We start from the raw sequence: 15512 nt of genomic DNA, 5'->3' as shown, positions 1-15512 counted from the left end.
AAGTCCAACATCTGGTAAACCAATAAATTTGATCTATCACTCTATGGCCATTGACAATGTTTTTGTAGTTGAATAGTCAAAATGACCAATGGCTCAAGCTTTCGTAATTTTGTAGGGATAGCTACTTGGATCGATCCACCTAATCAAACTTACTACACCTTGATTTGGCTAAATGAGGAGATGATATAACTTACAATGACCCCTTCCATTTCCCATCTATCAATTGTATATCTCACTATGTATATATATATTTTTCCATTATTATATGTGATTAGACCATGTTTTCAAAATATTGACCCTAAGAAGGTGGGGGTGCAAGTCAGTTTCTTTTTGTTCTATCTGGATATGTTTAGACCTTAATTTTATATATTATATTTTTTGATATATTATTTTGCTGACCTTTACCGAAAAAGAACAAAAAAAAAGACCCTAAGAATCTTTAAAAAAAATTTGATTCATAATTCATAACCATCATGACAAAGTCCCAACTTTGCATGTCCTTCTAGATCAGGTTTCAAACACTTAGAATTGGGATATGGATTGTTTCAATTGGAACTGGCCTCAAAAACCCTAGAATCGATGTGTTGATTTTAAAGATTACAAATTCAATTCGGATTAGTTCCATCCAAATTGACCGGAATTAGGATTGATTTGACAAAATTTGTTCCGGCATGGAAAACCCTAGAATCGACCTATAGATGTTAAGGACTACCAGTTTAATTGGGAGATTTGATCCAATCCAAATCGGTTGGAATCAGGATCGATCCGGCCAATTCTAATTTGGGTGGATCCAATTTTTAAATCACTGTCCTAGTTGGGTGGACTGGAGAGGTCCTGATAGTCCTCAATTTCTTGAATAATGTCTCTACTTGTGTTTTTTTTTTGGAATGAAATATCTTTATTGAAGAGTGAATATCGGCCAATGCCTAATTATCTTACATGCCATAGACACAGCCTTCCGAACTAGGGAGTGGACGATACCATTACATTCCCTAGAAATAAATTCAAAAGAACAGGATTGCATATTAGATGCCAAAAACTGAATGTCAAAGACCATGCTATCCAAAGCAGATGGTGGGGGGAAATAATCTCTACTTGTTGAGGATAAGAGCATGTGTAAAAATAATAATAATAATAATATTTCTGCTATTGTTAATACATACGATAATGCTAACAAGAAATGTGTGGGTTTAGTTTCACATCAGATGTGTGAGTGTGGTGTGTGTTGTGTATATCTGTTATTTCACGGGCCTAAAAATTGATTAACCTTTTGAGATTGATGTGTGGTTTGTGTGATTACACTTTCATCAAAAACAAAATAATGCTAACAAGAATGTCTTCTACTTCATTAATTTACAATAGTGATTTCTTTCCTTTATTAATAATAATGGAAACTGAAGTACGTAGAACTGTAGAAGATTGAAGAAGAGTTTGATGTGGCAATGGTACTAGACAGGGCACCTTGAGGGGGGACGTCCCGCTCCTTTTGGTCCCCTCTCTTTTATTTTTTTTTCACTCCCAGGCTGTGTGACCTCTGCACCAGTATGACGTCAATGAAATGCATATATGGTATCCAAAGGGAGTGGGATTTTTCATTTATTGGGTAAGGGTGGTCATTTCACCCTTCCTGCGAGTAACCTGACAACTTTCTTTTTCACCAAAAATAATATAGCATAGAATCAAAAATTATTTTTTTACTAGAACTGACTTGATATAAAAAGATACGATTGATCCATATTGGTATCGGTATTAACGGAAATCAATACTGACATCGATACTATGAACTACAACCTTGCTCACCAAGGTTTTAAAACACAGAATCAGGATCAAAATCAGGCTAGATTGGCCCCGGAATCGGTGTTTTAGACTTTTAGTGCCCTTTCCCATACAAGGATCGGCCTTGATCGGTTTCGATTCTGATTCTTGAATCCCTTGGCCTTGCCCCGCCGCTCATGGCGCGCGTATTATGGTTTTAGTATAAGATATCAACACCAGTAACAGTTACTGCCGATACTGATACCAATACATATTGCCGTTATTGATCCATATTAGTCCAATATTCCATCAAAAGTCCACTTTTTTACCTAAAATCTAAGATTCATAGCCACTTCACCAATACTGCATTGATCTAGTATCAGCCGATACGATACCTATAACTAAAACCGTGCTACCTACATGCCTTACCCTCATCCCATCGTAGACATTTCTCCCGCCGGCGAAGACCAGGTAAGCTCTATTTCTCTATCAATTTTTTTTTAAAAGAAAAAAAAAATTTTAGGGTATGATCCGTCATTGACTGGCTTTCCATCATCTTTGGTGTTGGCCAACTGCTCCGTTAAAACAGTTTTTTTCTAGATAAATGACTCCTTCAAAATACGCTAGAAGTTATTCATCGTTGTGGTAGTTGGTAGTTGTTAAACCCTTCTAAAAACATGTTTAACACTTAAAACCCTTAAATTTTATTACGTATTATTCAGTTTTTGAGGTTGCACTTAAAAAAAAAAAAAAAAAAATTTGTGATGCAAATTTGATCGGTCAAACCATAATGAACCGGACCATCCTAAAACTCGGCTTGGTTCGGTTATGAAAAACTATGGTTCCTGTCATGGGGCCTCGTCCCTATTCCCTAGTCCCCTACCCACCTTTGTTCTTCTTTTCTTTGATAATTCTAGTGTGTTAGCAACTCATGTACAAAAAATTGATGGGTGAACTAGCACATTAGTTTTATCATTACGTGAAAGAGTAGTGTAGCAAAAAAGAAAGAGTGATGTAGCAATTACAACAGATGGATATATATTCTGAGGATCGAGATTTCCTCAAGCCATGGTGAAGGGGAATCCTTGATAATAGTAAATAGGAAATGTTTTAGGATCCTTAGATAGTAGCTTAAACCTTCTAGCACGATGCTCTTTTAACAATAGTCTCAAGATGCTATATGTTAAGGTTTAGGCTTTGATAATAATCATTCATCATTTGCATGGTATTAAGTATCAATATTGTATCAACGTAGTCCATATGGTATTAAACATTAGTATTGTTGGAGACTGATATCAAGTATGGATCAGTAATGCGATATTTGTCGAGGGTAAAATTATCGTAAATTAAAATTTTTATCTAAAATTGGGGGCAAAATGGTCCGATCTGTAATGTTCTTGTTAGTCCATGTACCTTTGGTAGTTTGAATATTTAATATGAAAAAATGGTTTTTGTTCCATACACATGGGTGCGGATATAACTACCCCACCCCCTATGAAATACGAAATGACATCCATGTTGATGCTTCGGTATGGTCCCATTGTCCATGTCATAGGAACCACGTTCCCCCCACAAGAAACACTTTCCATTTTTTATATACTTTGTTTTTGCCACTTGTACAACTTTGAACAAACTAAAGCTTGTTGTGTCAGCATGGAATCTTAGGGTTTACGTAACCATGGAATTTAAGTCTTAATATGATGATTAGCCATGTGGCATATCTAGGTACCAAAGCACCATTTTGTTGGCCATGGGTTGCCGGTCCACCAAAACTACTCCCATTCTAGAAAAAAGCATGGGGCATCTAATGCCAAACCCACCGAAAAGGCCGAATGTCGTTATCCAATATTTTAACTATTGCATGCTTATGTGAGGGTATTTTTGTCATCTTAATGCTAAACCAGGCGGTAGCGTGTGGAACTTGTCCACTGGCCATGGATGATGGATGATATGAACACAACCCCCCTTCTCTTAAAGAAAATAAAATCAAAAAATAAAAAAAAAAATAAAAAAAATAAATAACAATAATTAACAATGATAATGTAAAAGCAGCGATTGCTGCTCAGTGGAACTATACCTTTTCTGTCCTTTATGTTGTTAGTTTTGATTTGATTATTATTATTATTGTTGGCTTCCTTTATCTATTCTTGTTCTTAGTTCAATTTTGGGTGGATAGCTGGAGTTAGTGGCCGCTTGCTAGCAGACATTTCTTTTTCTATACTCTTCCCCCCCCCCCGCTTCTTTTTTCTTCCACGATTTTGGCTTTTACAGTCTCCATGAATCCTCACTTCTTCCCTTCCTCCTCTTCTTCTTCTTCTTATACAGTTATACGGTTTGTGTCTGCCTCGATCGAACCACCAATGGACAGTTAAGAGTCAAACCATTTAACCCCACATGCTTGATTTTCATCCCACTTGATTTCAGGAATTTAAGGAACGGTAACTACATCATCTGACAGATTCTTTTTCGGGTTTATCTTTGCTTGTGTTGTGCTTCTGATTTGATAAATAAATTTTGAATCTTGCCTTCTTTTAGGCCCTTTTCTTGTTTTGGGTTTTGCCGTTTTGGTTTGCTGCTTACTCTGGGAAAGTGTTAGTGTTTAACTCTGTATTTCTAGAAATTGGTCTCTGGGACAGCCCTCGATTTTTTGGCTAGTAAGTCTTTCTTCTTTCCCTTAATCTTGGGTTTTAGGGGCCTCGAATTACAAGTTTGTTGCGTGTTCATGGACTACTAAGACTGCGTTTTTATCAGTTTCTTTGTCGGAGAAAGTAGTGTTTGGTACTTCAATTTTCCCTCTCTTTATCCAATTTTTTTTTTTTTTCCCCCCTTTAAATAGATATTGACAGTTTAACTTGATGGTTTAGTACAGAGTTGATGTTGGATGCTTTCAGTTTTCTCCCAACTCCTCTCCCAAGTGAAATTAAGAAGCAGTGGAAAACCCACTTCTCTTTTTACTGTTTATGGTTAACTTGTTTTGGTTCCTGTCGTGGATGAGCTATCTCAATGCTCTTGGGTTAGATTTGAAGGCAACACATCTGTTTTTGACGCTATGCTGTTGCATTCTTTCTGAGATCCCCATGAACTGGTTCATCAACTGTGGTTTTATGGAGAAGAAGATTGGTTTTCTCGGTTATAGAGCTAAGATATGGCTCAAATTGTGGGAGAAGATCCCTGCGAGCGTTTGGAAGCTCCACCAGTACTACCAGTATATTTGGTCGAAGAAATTTCCCAGAAGATGGTGGAAGAACCTTTTGATAGCCTGGGTAATTGGTTGGATCCTGGTGTCGTTCTGGACCTTCTGGTACATGAGCTCTCTGGTGACTGAGAGGAGGAAAGAGGCCATTGCGAGCATGTGTGATGAGCGGGCGAGAATGCTTCAGGACCAGTTCAATGTCAGCATGAATCATGTTCAGGCTTTGTCCATTCTCATTTCAACCTTTCACCATGGGAAGAATCCATCCTCTATTGATCAGGTACTTCAAATTACTTCTTTATCTTCCCACCGTTCAATTTCGGATTCAAAACCATTAAACATCTGTAGTTACTTCACTTCAGTGCAATTGTTTTAATATAAACTTTGTTTCATTACAGAATTTGGTTGTAGAGAATTTGTTTGTTTCATTTCACTAAAGTCATTATCAGACTTGAGTTTTTCTCTTAGTGATACTTGAACAGCTAGTTACGAGAATCTTTCCTGATCAACAGGCAACTTTTGCAAAGTATACAGAGCGAACCACCTTTGAAAGGCCACTAACCAGTGGTGTGGCTTATGCTGTTAGGGTGCTTCACCCAGAAAGGGAACATTTTGAGAAACAACAAGGCTGGACTATTAAGAGGATGGATACAATGGAACAGACACAGGTTCAGGAGGATGACTATGCCCCTGAAACCCAGGATCCATCTCCCGTTCAAGAAGAATATGCCCCGGTTATCTTTGCACAGGATACCATTTCACATGTGATTTCTATTGACATGCTCTCGGGGAAGGTGATTCGCTGTTTCTTTTTCCCCCCTTGCATATTCTGGTGAAGCATCTATTTTATCTCATACATTGTGGTACTCTTAAGTGAGCTTTCTACAGTATGTGGGCCTAGTTTAAAAGTTACATTATTCTAAGAAATAGCAACTGGGGACTGTGGTCTGTCAAATTTAGTTTGGGATTCGCCTGTTGTTGTTGTTCTTCTTCTTCGTCTTTCTAAATAAAGGAAAATCTGTTTCAGATAGTTTTGTCATCAATTGTGATCGAGGATTATGCAAATTCTGATAAACTGTTATTGACCATCTTCAATCATCAATCTGAAAGGAAAAAATAACTTGTGTATCTGCAGGAAGATCGTGAGAATGTATTACGTGCTAGAGCATCAGGAAAAGGGGTCCTTACTGCTCCATTTAGGTTACTCAAATCAAATCGCCTTGGTGTCATACTGACTTTTGCTGTTTACAAGTCAGAGCTCCCGTCAAATGCAACCCCAAATGAGCAAATCCAAGCTACTGATGGGTATGGGTTCTCTCTCGGTCACTTCTCCTAGTTGTTGAAATAGCTCAGAACTGTTGAATAAGGACAACCCAATGCTTATTAAAAAAAGGGGGTGTGGGGGGGGGGGGGGGGGAAGCAACCCAATTCCCATCTAGGATTTGCACCCAAGGAAGTAATCTGGTTTTGTTAACCATGTGCTCTTGCTCAATATATAATGAAATGTTCTGCAAATGTGAGGCCACAGTGAAGAGTCTTATACCATATGGTGAATTGTATATCCAGCTCAACTGTCAATTTTTCATCCAGAAGATCTTGTTTGGCTGTATTTATGATAAAAGCACTAACTTAAGAATTTAGCCCAAAATATGCAGTTGGATGTTTCTGTATCTTCAATCATCCTCTGATTTTGAATGATCATTAGAGATATGAGTTGTGAACAAAAGTTTAATGTTTTGGATCACTATGATTATTCTATGATTCCATATTTGAGGCTATACTCTATTCCAAGAGATATGGTTAATAATTGGGCAACCTTATGGAATCCCATCCCCCAGGGGGACAAGGGAAAATAATATTTTTCTTGTCTGGAATATGTAACCAGTTTGTGGTATGAATGTGTGCACGCAGACTTTTAAAGTCACATGGTTATCCAAGTTGCCCCCTGATTTTTGAATGGCTGTTAGTTGTTACATGGATAAGTGATTATGTGTAAAAAGTTCATGCTGGGATGACTGAGATCCCCTGATTCTTATGGTTTTTAGGTCTGTGTCTGTTCCAAGAATTGGTTTATTGATTTTTCTTTTTCTGTGCCTGTGCCTGTGTCTATTAATTAGCTGAACTGGAATAGTGAAACTAGTGCCAGTTTCATGAGTAATAGCGAGTTCTACAATTTACTAAATGATATATGAATGTCATTGCAATTCAAACCCTCTTGACCCACACACACACACACAAGACAAAATGATATGACAACAGACAAAGAGAAAATACCTAAATGTTGCAACCACTGCCAAGCAGGTACATAGGTGGAGTCTTTGATGTAGAGTCTCTTGTGGAGAAGTTGCTACACCAGCTTGCAAGCAAGCAAACCATCATTGTGAATGTTTATGACTCCACCAATCTCTCGCATCCAATTAGCATGTATGGTTCAGATGAAGATATTGATGATGAGATGTATCACATAAGCACCCTAAATTTCGGTGACCCAATCAGGAAGCATGAGATGCATTGCAGGTAATCTAGTGGATCCTTCTTTAGCATAAAATATTTTGGTGTTTAGGTGAAAGTAGTTGAAATGGATGGTCATATGTTGCTCATTGTTGGAACCAGATTCAAGCAGAAGCCACCGTGGCCTTGGTTGGCAATAACTACTTCAATTGGTGTTCTTGTGATTGCATTGCTTTTGGGGCATATAATCCATGCAACAATAAATCGTATTGCCAAAGTGGAGGATGATTACCAAAAGATGATGGGGCTCAAAAAACGGGCTGAGGCAGCAGATGTCGCAAAATCTCAGGTGGACAATAATTTTGTTTCCTTGATCTAGCTTCTACATATTCTTTATCATGATCTAAACATGGTTTTTTGTCTTTTCCAGTTTCTTGCCACTGTTTCCCATGAGATCAGAACCCCAATGAATGGTGTTCTAGGTGAGGGATAGATGATCTTGTAATTGCTACTTTATCCTTTTAGTTTACTAGTGATTTGCATGGAAGTTTAAGTAATTTCATCTTCCAGGGATGTTGCAAATGCTCATGGACACAGATCTAGATATAACACAGCAAGATTATGTGAGAACAGCCCAGGCCAGTGGCAAAGCCCTGGTTTCACTTATAAACGAGGTTTTAGACCAGGCCAAGATTGAATCTGGTAAGCTTGAACTGGAGGCTGTCCGGTTTGATCTGAGGGCAATTTTGGATGATGTCTTGTCACTTTTCTCTGGGAAGTCTCAAGACAAGGGGATAGAGGTAATAAAAAGTTCCATCTTTTCATGTTTTCCCTTTTGTGAAGTCTAATGCTCTAACTTAATCTTTCTGATTCCTCAACTTGTGGAATTTCCTCTTCAACTTTACTGGGAGTAGTTGGCAGTGTATATCTCTAATCGGGTTCCTGAAATTGTAATTGGAGATCCGGGGAGATTTAGGCAGATCATCACGAATCTCATGGGGAATTCAATCAAAGTAAGTGTGAAAGTGTTCTTATTTCTTAAACATAATAGAAACTGTGATGCAGACAAATTAACAGGTTTTAAAAGTATATCGGGCTTTAAATGCTTTTTCTCTATGGACGGAAAAAAACATGATCGTAATCAAGATTTAATGAGAAAGATCATGTTTTTTGTTCAATTTAAAACAAAATTCTAAATGGAATGAATTGGAAACTAATTTTTATTTTTTAAATGTTGGGTTCAGAAGAAGTGCAGTTTTCTTTTAGAGGCGTTGTTCTCTGTGCCGCAGCGCAGCCTGTGTCCAGGCACATGGGGGTGGGCGCAATGACCACCCTGCCCCCCTGCACAGGCGGTCCATGTGCCTGGGAGCGGGCTGCGCTGCGGCACAGAGAACATTCTCCCTTTCTTTTATATTTGGCTCTTGCATCGTGAACTAAGGTTTTGATGCCAATGACATGATTTTATGTTTAGCAATAAAAATAATTTATTTGTCCTGCTAGAAAGAATGTCAGTTAACTATAGTTGTTCACTCTTTTTTAACTATTGTGTCACCTGGATGCCAGTTGCTTACTACTCATTACAATGTGGAATGGAGCCTCATTGTTTCTTTGTCCTGCAGTTCACTGAGAAAGGACACATCTTTGTGACCGTCCATCTTGTTGAGGAGGTGATAAACTCAATTGAAGTAGAGACAGATGTATCATCAAAGAACACCTTGAGTGGGTTGCTCGTGGCAGACAGACGCCGCAGCTGGGAAACGTTCAAGAAGTTCAGTCAAGAGGGACGCATGTGTCCACAGGCTTTCTTGTCAACCTCCTCAGAGCTCATCAATCTAATTGTATCGGTTGAAGATACGGGTGTGGGCATCCCTCTTGAAGCTCAATCTCGTGTTTTCACCCCTTTTATGCAGGTTGGACCTTCCATTGCCCGTACCCATGGGGGAACAGGTATTGGACTGAGTATAAGCAAGTGTTTAGTTGGTATGATGAATGGGGAGATTGGATTTGTCAGTGAACCCCAGATTGGGTCCACTTTTACCTTCACTGTTGTCTTCACCAATGTTTGCTCCAATTTAAATGAGTACAAAAACCAGCAGAATAATCAGTCCAAGTCTTTGTCATCAGAATTTCATGGGATAACAGCATTGGTCGTGGACCCCAGACCTGTGAGGGCAAAAGTGACAAGATATCATCTGCAACGGCTTGGGATTCAAGTTGAAATAACTTCTGATCTGAATGAAGGTTTTGATAGCATAGCCTCTGGAACTGCAGTTATCAACATGGTCCTTGTTGAGAAAGAAGTGTGGGATGAGGATATGGATCTCTCAAAATGCTTTGTTAACAATTTGAGGAAGATTGACCTAGTGGATCCCCCAAAACTGGTGCTTCTGGAAAATTCCATCAGTTCTACCAAAACCAGTTCTGCAAACTCTGGTGGGTATACCCCGACTATTATCTCTAAGCCCCTCAGGGCTAGTATGCTGGCAGCATCTCTGCAACGAGCAATGGGTGCTGCAAGCAAGGTCAACTGCCACAACAGAGGGCTCCCAATTCTCTCTCTCCGCAATCTTCTTCATGGGAAGCGTATTCTTGTTGTAGATGACAATAATGTCAACCTCAGGGTTGCTGCTGGTGCTTTGAAGAAGTATGGAGCAGATGTGGAGTGTAGAGACACTGGGAAAAAGGCAATTTCAATGCTTAGACCACCTCACCACTTTGATGCCTGCTTCATGGATATTCAGATGCCAGAAATGGATGGGTATGTGTTACTCCTTTGTTCTTAAGCTCCTGATGGTTAATCCTCAAGGCATTGCTTAAGTAGTCTCTAAGCAAGGAATTAATGGGCATACTTGTCAAATGGGATAGTTGGCCATTAGCATCATAGCTTAAGGTGACAGCTTGCTGTGTCATACCTTGTCCTAGTTTTTTTCACCTTTTTTTGAGAAGCGTTTGGTTGGAGGATTAGAAGAAGGTGAAGGTGGGATTTGATCCTAAGACCTGGCCACAGGCCCACAACAATCCAAGACTGCTAGGACAAGCGGCACCTTATGACTTATGTCAGAAAGCATAGTAGTTGCTTATATTTTAGATTTCGTGTTTCCTTTGGTCATGAGAGTTACTAACTGGAGATGATATATGCTGATAATATGCTCACCTGTCTTTAAACTGATTATACTTCTAATTTCTTTAATGCTTTATCATTAGACTGGGATAAATGCGCCAACTTTACTTTTTATTTACAAAGTGATTGCTCCCCCCCCTCATCATTTTGAATTATGTAATTACATGTAAATATTCTGAATTTCTTCTAGGTTTGAAGCGACAAGAAGGATTCGGGATATGGAACTTGACATTAACTGTCGTATTCAGCATGGAGAAGTATCTGCAGCAGCTTATGGAAACATTTCGAACTGGCATGTACCCATTTTAGCAATGACTGCTGATGTCATTCAGGCTACACACGAGGAGTGCTTGAGATGTGGTATGGATGGCTATGTATCTAAACCATTTGAAGGAGAACAACTGTACCGGGAAGTTACACGCTTTTTCAATTCGAACTCGGACACACCCCCAAAAGCATGCACTTAAAACATACTTGGTGGGGATGCAAGTACAAACAGTTATTCTCCTGGACGCATTGAGATGCTTAAATGGGTATTTAGTTTGTTATGAAGAGCAAGTTCTCCACTTGCCATCCCAATTCCTTCAATGTAAGTTCTCTGCTTCAAAGAACAAAGTTCTTGCATGGAATTTGAGATTGCATTTAGTCTACAAAGTCAATCCAGCCAAGCCCTTATCCAAACTCTCTGGTTCAAGTACGTGGATCCCATTAGCCAAGTCTCATCCCAATTATTGTCGGGAGGGGAAGAAACTTTTTCCCACTCCTGGGCTCAGCAGATTTCATGCTTTGAAGTGGAATTGGATCTCATCTGGGATATTCCCTAAGCAATCCTAATTGTGATGCATGATCTTACCTTGGATTGTCCTGTCTCTTTAATTTTTGGCCTGAGTTATCTTCTGTTGGACACAGTTCAACTCTGAGGATTCTGTTTTTTTCCCCCTTTGTTTCTATGATGCACAAGGGAGCAGGGTCCATTCTCCTCTGCACAGCCTAACTGGGTTAAATATGTGGCACCTAGAGACTTCATTGTTGCTTTCTCCATTGAATATGAGGTGGCATTGAGTATTCCTTTTCTCTACTCACATGCAAAGAAACATTCTGTGACATGGATACTTAAAAGTGATTCCAGGTAGCCATCATCACTATTTTAGCAAAATCTTGAGTCCCTAGCATCTTACACCAACTCCGATTATGTCACAGGGACAAGTTGATGAGCTGACACTAGAATCTTATGCCATATGTGGTTGCACCAAGTTGATTTGTTTAAAATTTTTTAACCTTTTTCAGGTGCAGAACAGTGGTCCAGTAATAACAATGCCACCGAAATGTCACTAGAATATAGCTAATCAGGGTGGGGTTGCCTGAGTTGGACTAATGGCAACTCTATTTCAGCTTAACCTTCCACCCAAACCCATACGAAGAGAGGTGGAAGGGGGGGGGGGGGGTGGCTGTCACTGTTCTCTGACTCCTTTCTTTAGAACATTTGAATGTGCTATCACATTCATGTTATGGTCTGTATTCATGTAAATTGAATTTTCTGTTCTGCCTTAATCTTAAATAAATCAGCCAAGGCATTAGACTCACTCGATAACTGTTGCTTTGTTTGGTACTTTTCAGGTTTGAGAAAAAGAAAAAAAATATATCTGGTTGTTTGCTGGAGTGTGTTTCTGTGTGCATGGCATGCTCAATTATGCTGGGTGGCCTTTCGTCATCTGGAATCCAATCTAATTGCAGAACCAATTGCTCTCACTTCCATTGGATTCAATGCCTCGATGTCCAAACGTACAGGTGAAGGATTGCAGAGACCAAACTGAATACCAAGGATTATTACTGTGAAAGGCATGGAAGAAGAAACCATGCACTTGGATCAATCATGGAAGCTTCAGGATTTACCAGATAATGTCCCCTACCCATCTGATAATGAAGTTGGGAGCATTGGGGAGATTCTTTTTGGTTTCCCTCTAAAAATTGAGGGTGTATTATAGAGGTTTATTTCATACAGGTATGATACATAACACGTGCTTTTTCAGGAAAAGAAGAATTGATCAGTGTACAACAAATCAATTAAAAGATCATTTAGGTTTATTCACTGTACCCTTTGTGTATATATCCTTCCACAATCTGTTTTTATTACCAAAAAGGAGGTAAAAAGCAGAAGCTTTGATCAAACAACAAATTGTTGTAACTGTCCTTACTGTGAACTGAAGTATTCTCCTGGCAACATGAAGTGTATATGATTGGGTATTGTAAGAAAAAGAAAAGATTCCAAGTTTTTAGTTACAATTACTTTGTTTTTCCCATCCTAACACGAATTGCCAAGTCATGGACCACTTAGATTCAAGATCTGTCTTGTTTTGGAAATCTGATGTGTTTGGTATGCATTTTTGGAATGCATTTTAGTTCAATTCTGTGTTATTTTTATCGTCCGAGAATATAAAATCGGTCTAGAATGCATTCCAAACGCAGCTTTAATATCCAATAAAAATGTATAAATTTCCCATGGCCAGTTAAGTGAGGTGCTATTTTTCATCTAGCCCATTAGATTTTGACAATTAGTCCAAATGTCTATAACTGTGACTCTCAATAATCTTATTTCTTGCAGTCCTTGGAGCAACCTCTTGCTTTCTGCTTCCAGAGTGTTCCCTGCATGGCTAAAATACAAAGCTAGATATTATTTTTTTTTAATAAAATATAATAATGGATGTCCAACTTGCCTCATACGTGTCTTTCATGAAACTCCCATCACAAATTAGAATATATTCTATTTAATTATCAATTTGTTGTGGCCTATGTCGATCATGGTTTTCAAGATGTGCTCACGATCTAGAACTTATGGTATTGTTTGTAGGCAAAAGGTTGTGTGCACGGTCAAGTATACAACCGTTGAATGGAGTCCCAACCAACGGTTTGTGTGCATGATCTTCCATGCACCATGTACGGCTGTGTACAAAAGCCTCTTCCTTGCTTGTATTGAAAAAAAGGGATAAGAATGTTATCTATGTTGTGCATACACCGGCTAATACGGTCAGGTTTAACAAAGTTAAAAATACTTATAAAGTATGGCATAGATACGTATAGCTTTGTTTAATTAATGGGTGCAATTTGTTGTAATCATAAATTGTAGAGGGATGTTGTTTACCCTCCAAAAATAATGTTGAGGGTTGTTAGTTTTCTAGTACATAAAGTTAGGGTTGGAAATTAGGACTTTGGGGTGGGTGCTTAATTCTGTAGTTTTTTTTTTAAAATTAATTAATTTATTTCATTTTTTTTTAAATGGTGAACTAAGAAATAATTCTTTTTTTTAAATTATTACCAAATTTTATTTAATACAGTGATAAAAAAGGGTTTTCAAAAAGTTGAATCGTTTATGAAAAAAATTTGTTATCTTAAAAGGATAAAAAAATAATAATAATAAGATTACAACTTTTTAGTTCACCATTTTTTTTACAGCAAGATTAAAATATTTATGGATTATCATTTTTATTTGCTATAAAAAAAAATTAATGTCTATCTATTCTTTAAACTTTTTAAAAATTAAATGTATACTAACCAATAACGTCGATATGTCCGAGTGGTTAAGGAGACAGACTTGAAATCTGTTGGGCTTCGCCCGCGCAGGTTCGAACCCTGCTGTCGACGATTTTTTTTTTTGTTTTAATTTTCAGTTTCTCTCCCAAATGGCATCAATGCTGCTGTTGAGTCGTTTTCGTTACAATTCTTCTGTGGCTTCTCTTTGTGCATCTTTCTCAGTCACTGATTATGAAACAGATTTAGTGAAGGACTTGTTTGATAGTATTTTTCATGAAACTTTCCAATGCTTTTACACTCCATGAACTTCATTATGATAGCTCCCTTATTTCTTCCTGATATAGAGAATTTGCTTTGAAAACATTTGAGACCAGACCATCATATGAAGCTTGAATAGTATAAAGAAAAAGTGGAGAAGGAAATGATTTGAGGAGTCTTTTAAGTTACTGGAATCAAATATAATGCAAAACCTGTAAAGAAAACAACGCCCTGAAAAGTGATTTGCGGAAGAAAAAATCGAAAAACAGAGAAGAACAACAGCATACAAACACACAGGATTTACGTGGTTCACCCTCAAAATGGAAAATACATCCACGGCCGAGCAACAAAACGAATTTCACTGTTCTCTGCAAATGTTACAAAACCACTCTTACAGTCCTCTCAGGGATGAGAACATTAAATAGAGAAGCCCTAACCCGAGGAAGTACAGAAATACCCTTGGACCTAGAAATTGACAAACCGGACGGGGTCGGACCAAAATATAACATATATCCCAAAATATACCATTTTGAAGATCTTGACGAGCCCAACACAACATATTGCCTATGGCAATGATGTAGGCCATTTTTCGACAATCCGAGGTAGTTTCGAGACTGAAACGGCCCTCCAAAGATTTCAAATGCACATTCTGGACAAAAATCAGCTTTCACCAATAACAAAACCTACTAGAATCCATGATTTGGGGGAGAAGAAATACCTTACAGGAGTGTATACAATTACCTGTATCTTAGACATAGAAGCATTTGAAGGCTGAATTCCAGTAGAAAGAAACATGTTATTGCAGCTGGAGCTCTTTGTAAAGATTTTGAAACCCCAATCAATCATATATATGCCCACATGGATTTGGAACACCATAATCTGAGAATCATAAATTACATACCTTGTTTAATGGCGGTTGTAGTCGATCCCCGAGCTTTTCTCCTTCCCTTTAGCCTTCCACAACCTCTTCACTTTCTCCCGTGAGTAGGAATACGAATAATGACAAGTGACGGCTGTGGGGACCTTAGGGTTGAATATATATTATATTCTCCCTGACCCTAATCACACTCCCACAATGTGTAAGGTCAGTTATACCCCTAACCTAAACCTGAGTGAATTATCAATATTTACCTTATGGGCCCAATAAAGATAAAATATATTAATGAAGCCCAAAAACCCAACAATCTCCCACTTGGGCAAAATTAA

The 15512-nt window shown here is 38.3% G+C and overlaps 1 protein-coding gene and 1 non-coding gene across 3 annotated transcripts; both read left to right on the top strand.

The window, feature by feature from the left end:
* Positions 1-4596: 4596 nt before the first annotated feature.
* On the top strand, positions 4597-12678 carry LOC122670798 (histidine kinase 3-like). 2 transcript variants are annotated; one of them, XR_006334253.1, is made up of 12 exons: positions 4597-4697; positions 4745-5228; positions 5461-5742; positions 6084-6253; positions 7250-7465; positions 7562-7748; positions 7830-7881; positions 7970-8199; positions 8314-8412; positions 9019-10157; positions 10711-11074; positions 12138-12678. XR_006334253.1 is itself a non-coding variant. In XM_043867786.1 (11 exons), exons 1-11 carry the CDS (start codon positions 4630-4632, stop codon positions 10985-10987), a joined length of 3204 nt encoding a protein of 1067 aa, XP_043723721.1. In that variant the 5' UTR covers positions 4597-4629; the 3' UTR covers positions 10988-11256. The 2 variants fall into 2 exon arrangements, 1 of the variants encoding a protein (XP_043723721.1); XM_043867786.1 differs by lacking the exon at positions 12138-12678 and having other exon boundaries at positions 10711-11256.
* Positions 12679-14077: 1399 nt separating this feature from the next.
* Positions 14078-14159, top strand: TRNAS-UGA. Its single transcript has one exon. It is a non-coding gene; the product is annotated as a tRNA-Ser (tRNA).
* The last annotated feature ends 1353 nt before the right edge of the window (positions 14160-15512 follow it).

This window comes from Telopea speciosissima, chromosome 8, assembly GCF_018873765.1.
Source record: "Telopea speciosissima isolate NSW1024214 ecotype Mountain lineage chromosome 8, Tspe_v1, whole genome shotgun sequence".
NCBI classification, from domain to species: Eukaryota; Viridiplantae; Streptophyta; class Magnoliopsida; order Proteales; family Proteaceae; genus Telopea; species Telopea speciosissima.
This window is presented reverse-complemented; position numbering and strand designations above follow the sequence as displayed.

Bases quoted from the DNA above. Each gene is read 5' to 3' on its own strand.
- LOC122670798 (XM_043867786.1), top strand. From the start codon at position 4,630: ATGTTGGATGCTTTCAGTTTTCTCCCAACTCCTCTCCCAAGTGAAATT. The intron at 5,229-5,460 runs GTACTTCAAATT...CCTGATCAACAG, and splicing joins ATCCATCCTCTATTGATCAG to GCAACTTTTGCAAAGTATAC. The intron at 5,743-6,083 runs GTGATTCGCTGT...GTGTATCTGCAG, and splicing joins TTGACATGCTCTCGGGGAAG to GAAGATCGTGAGAATGTATT.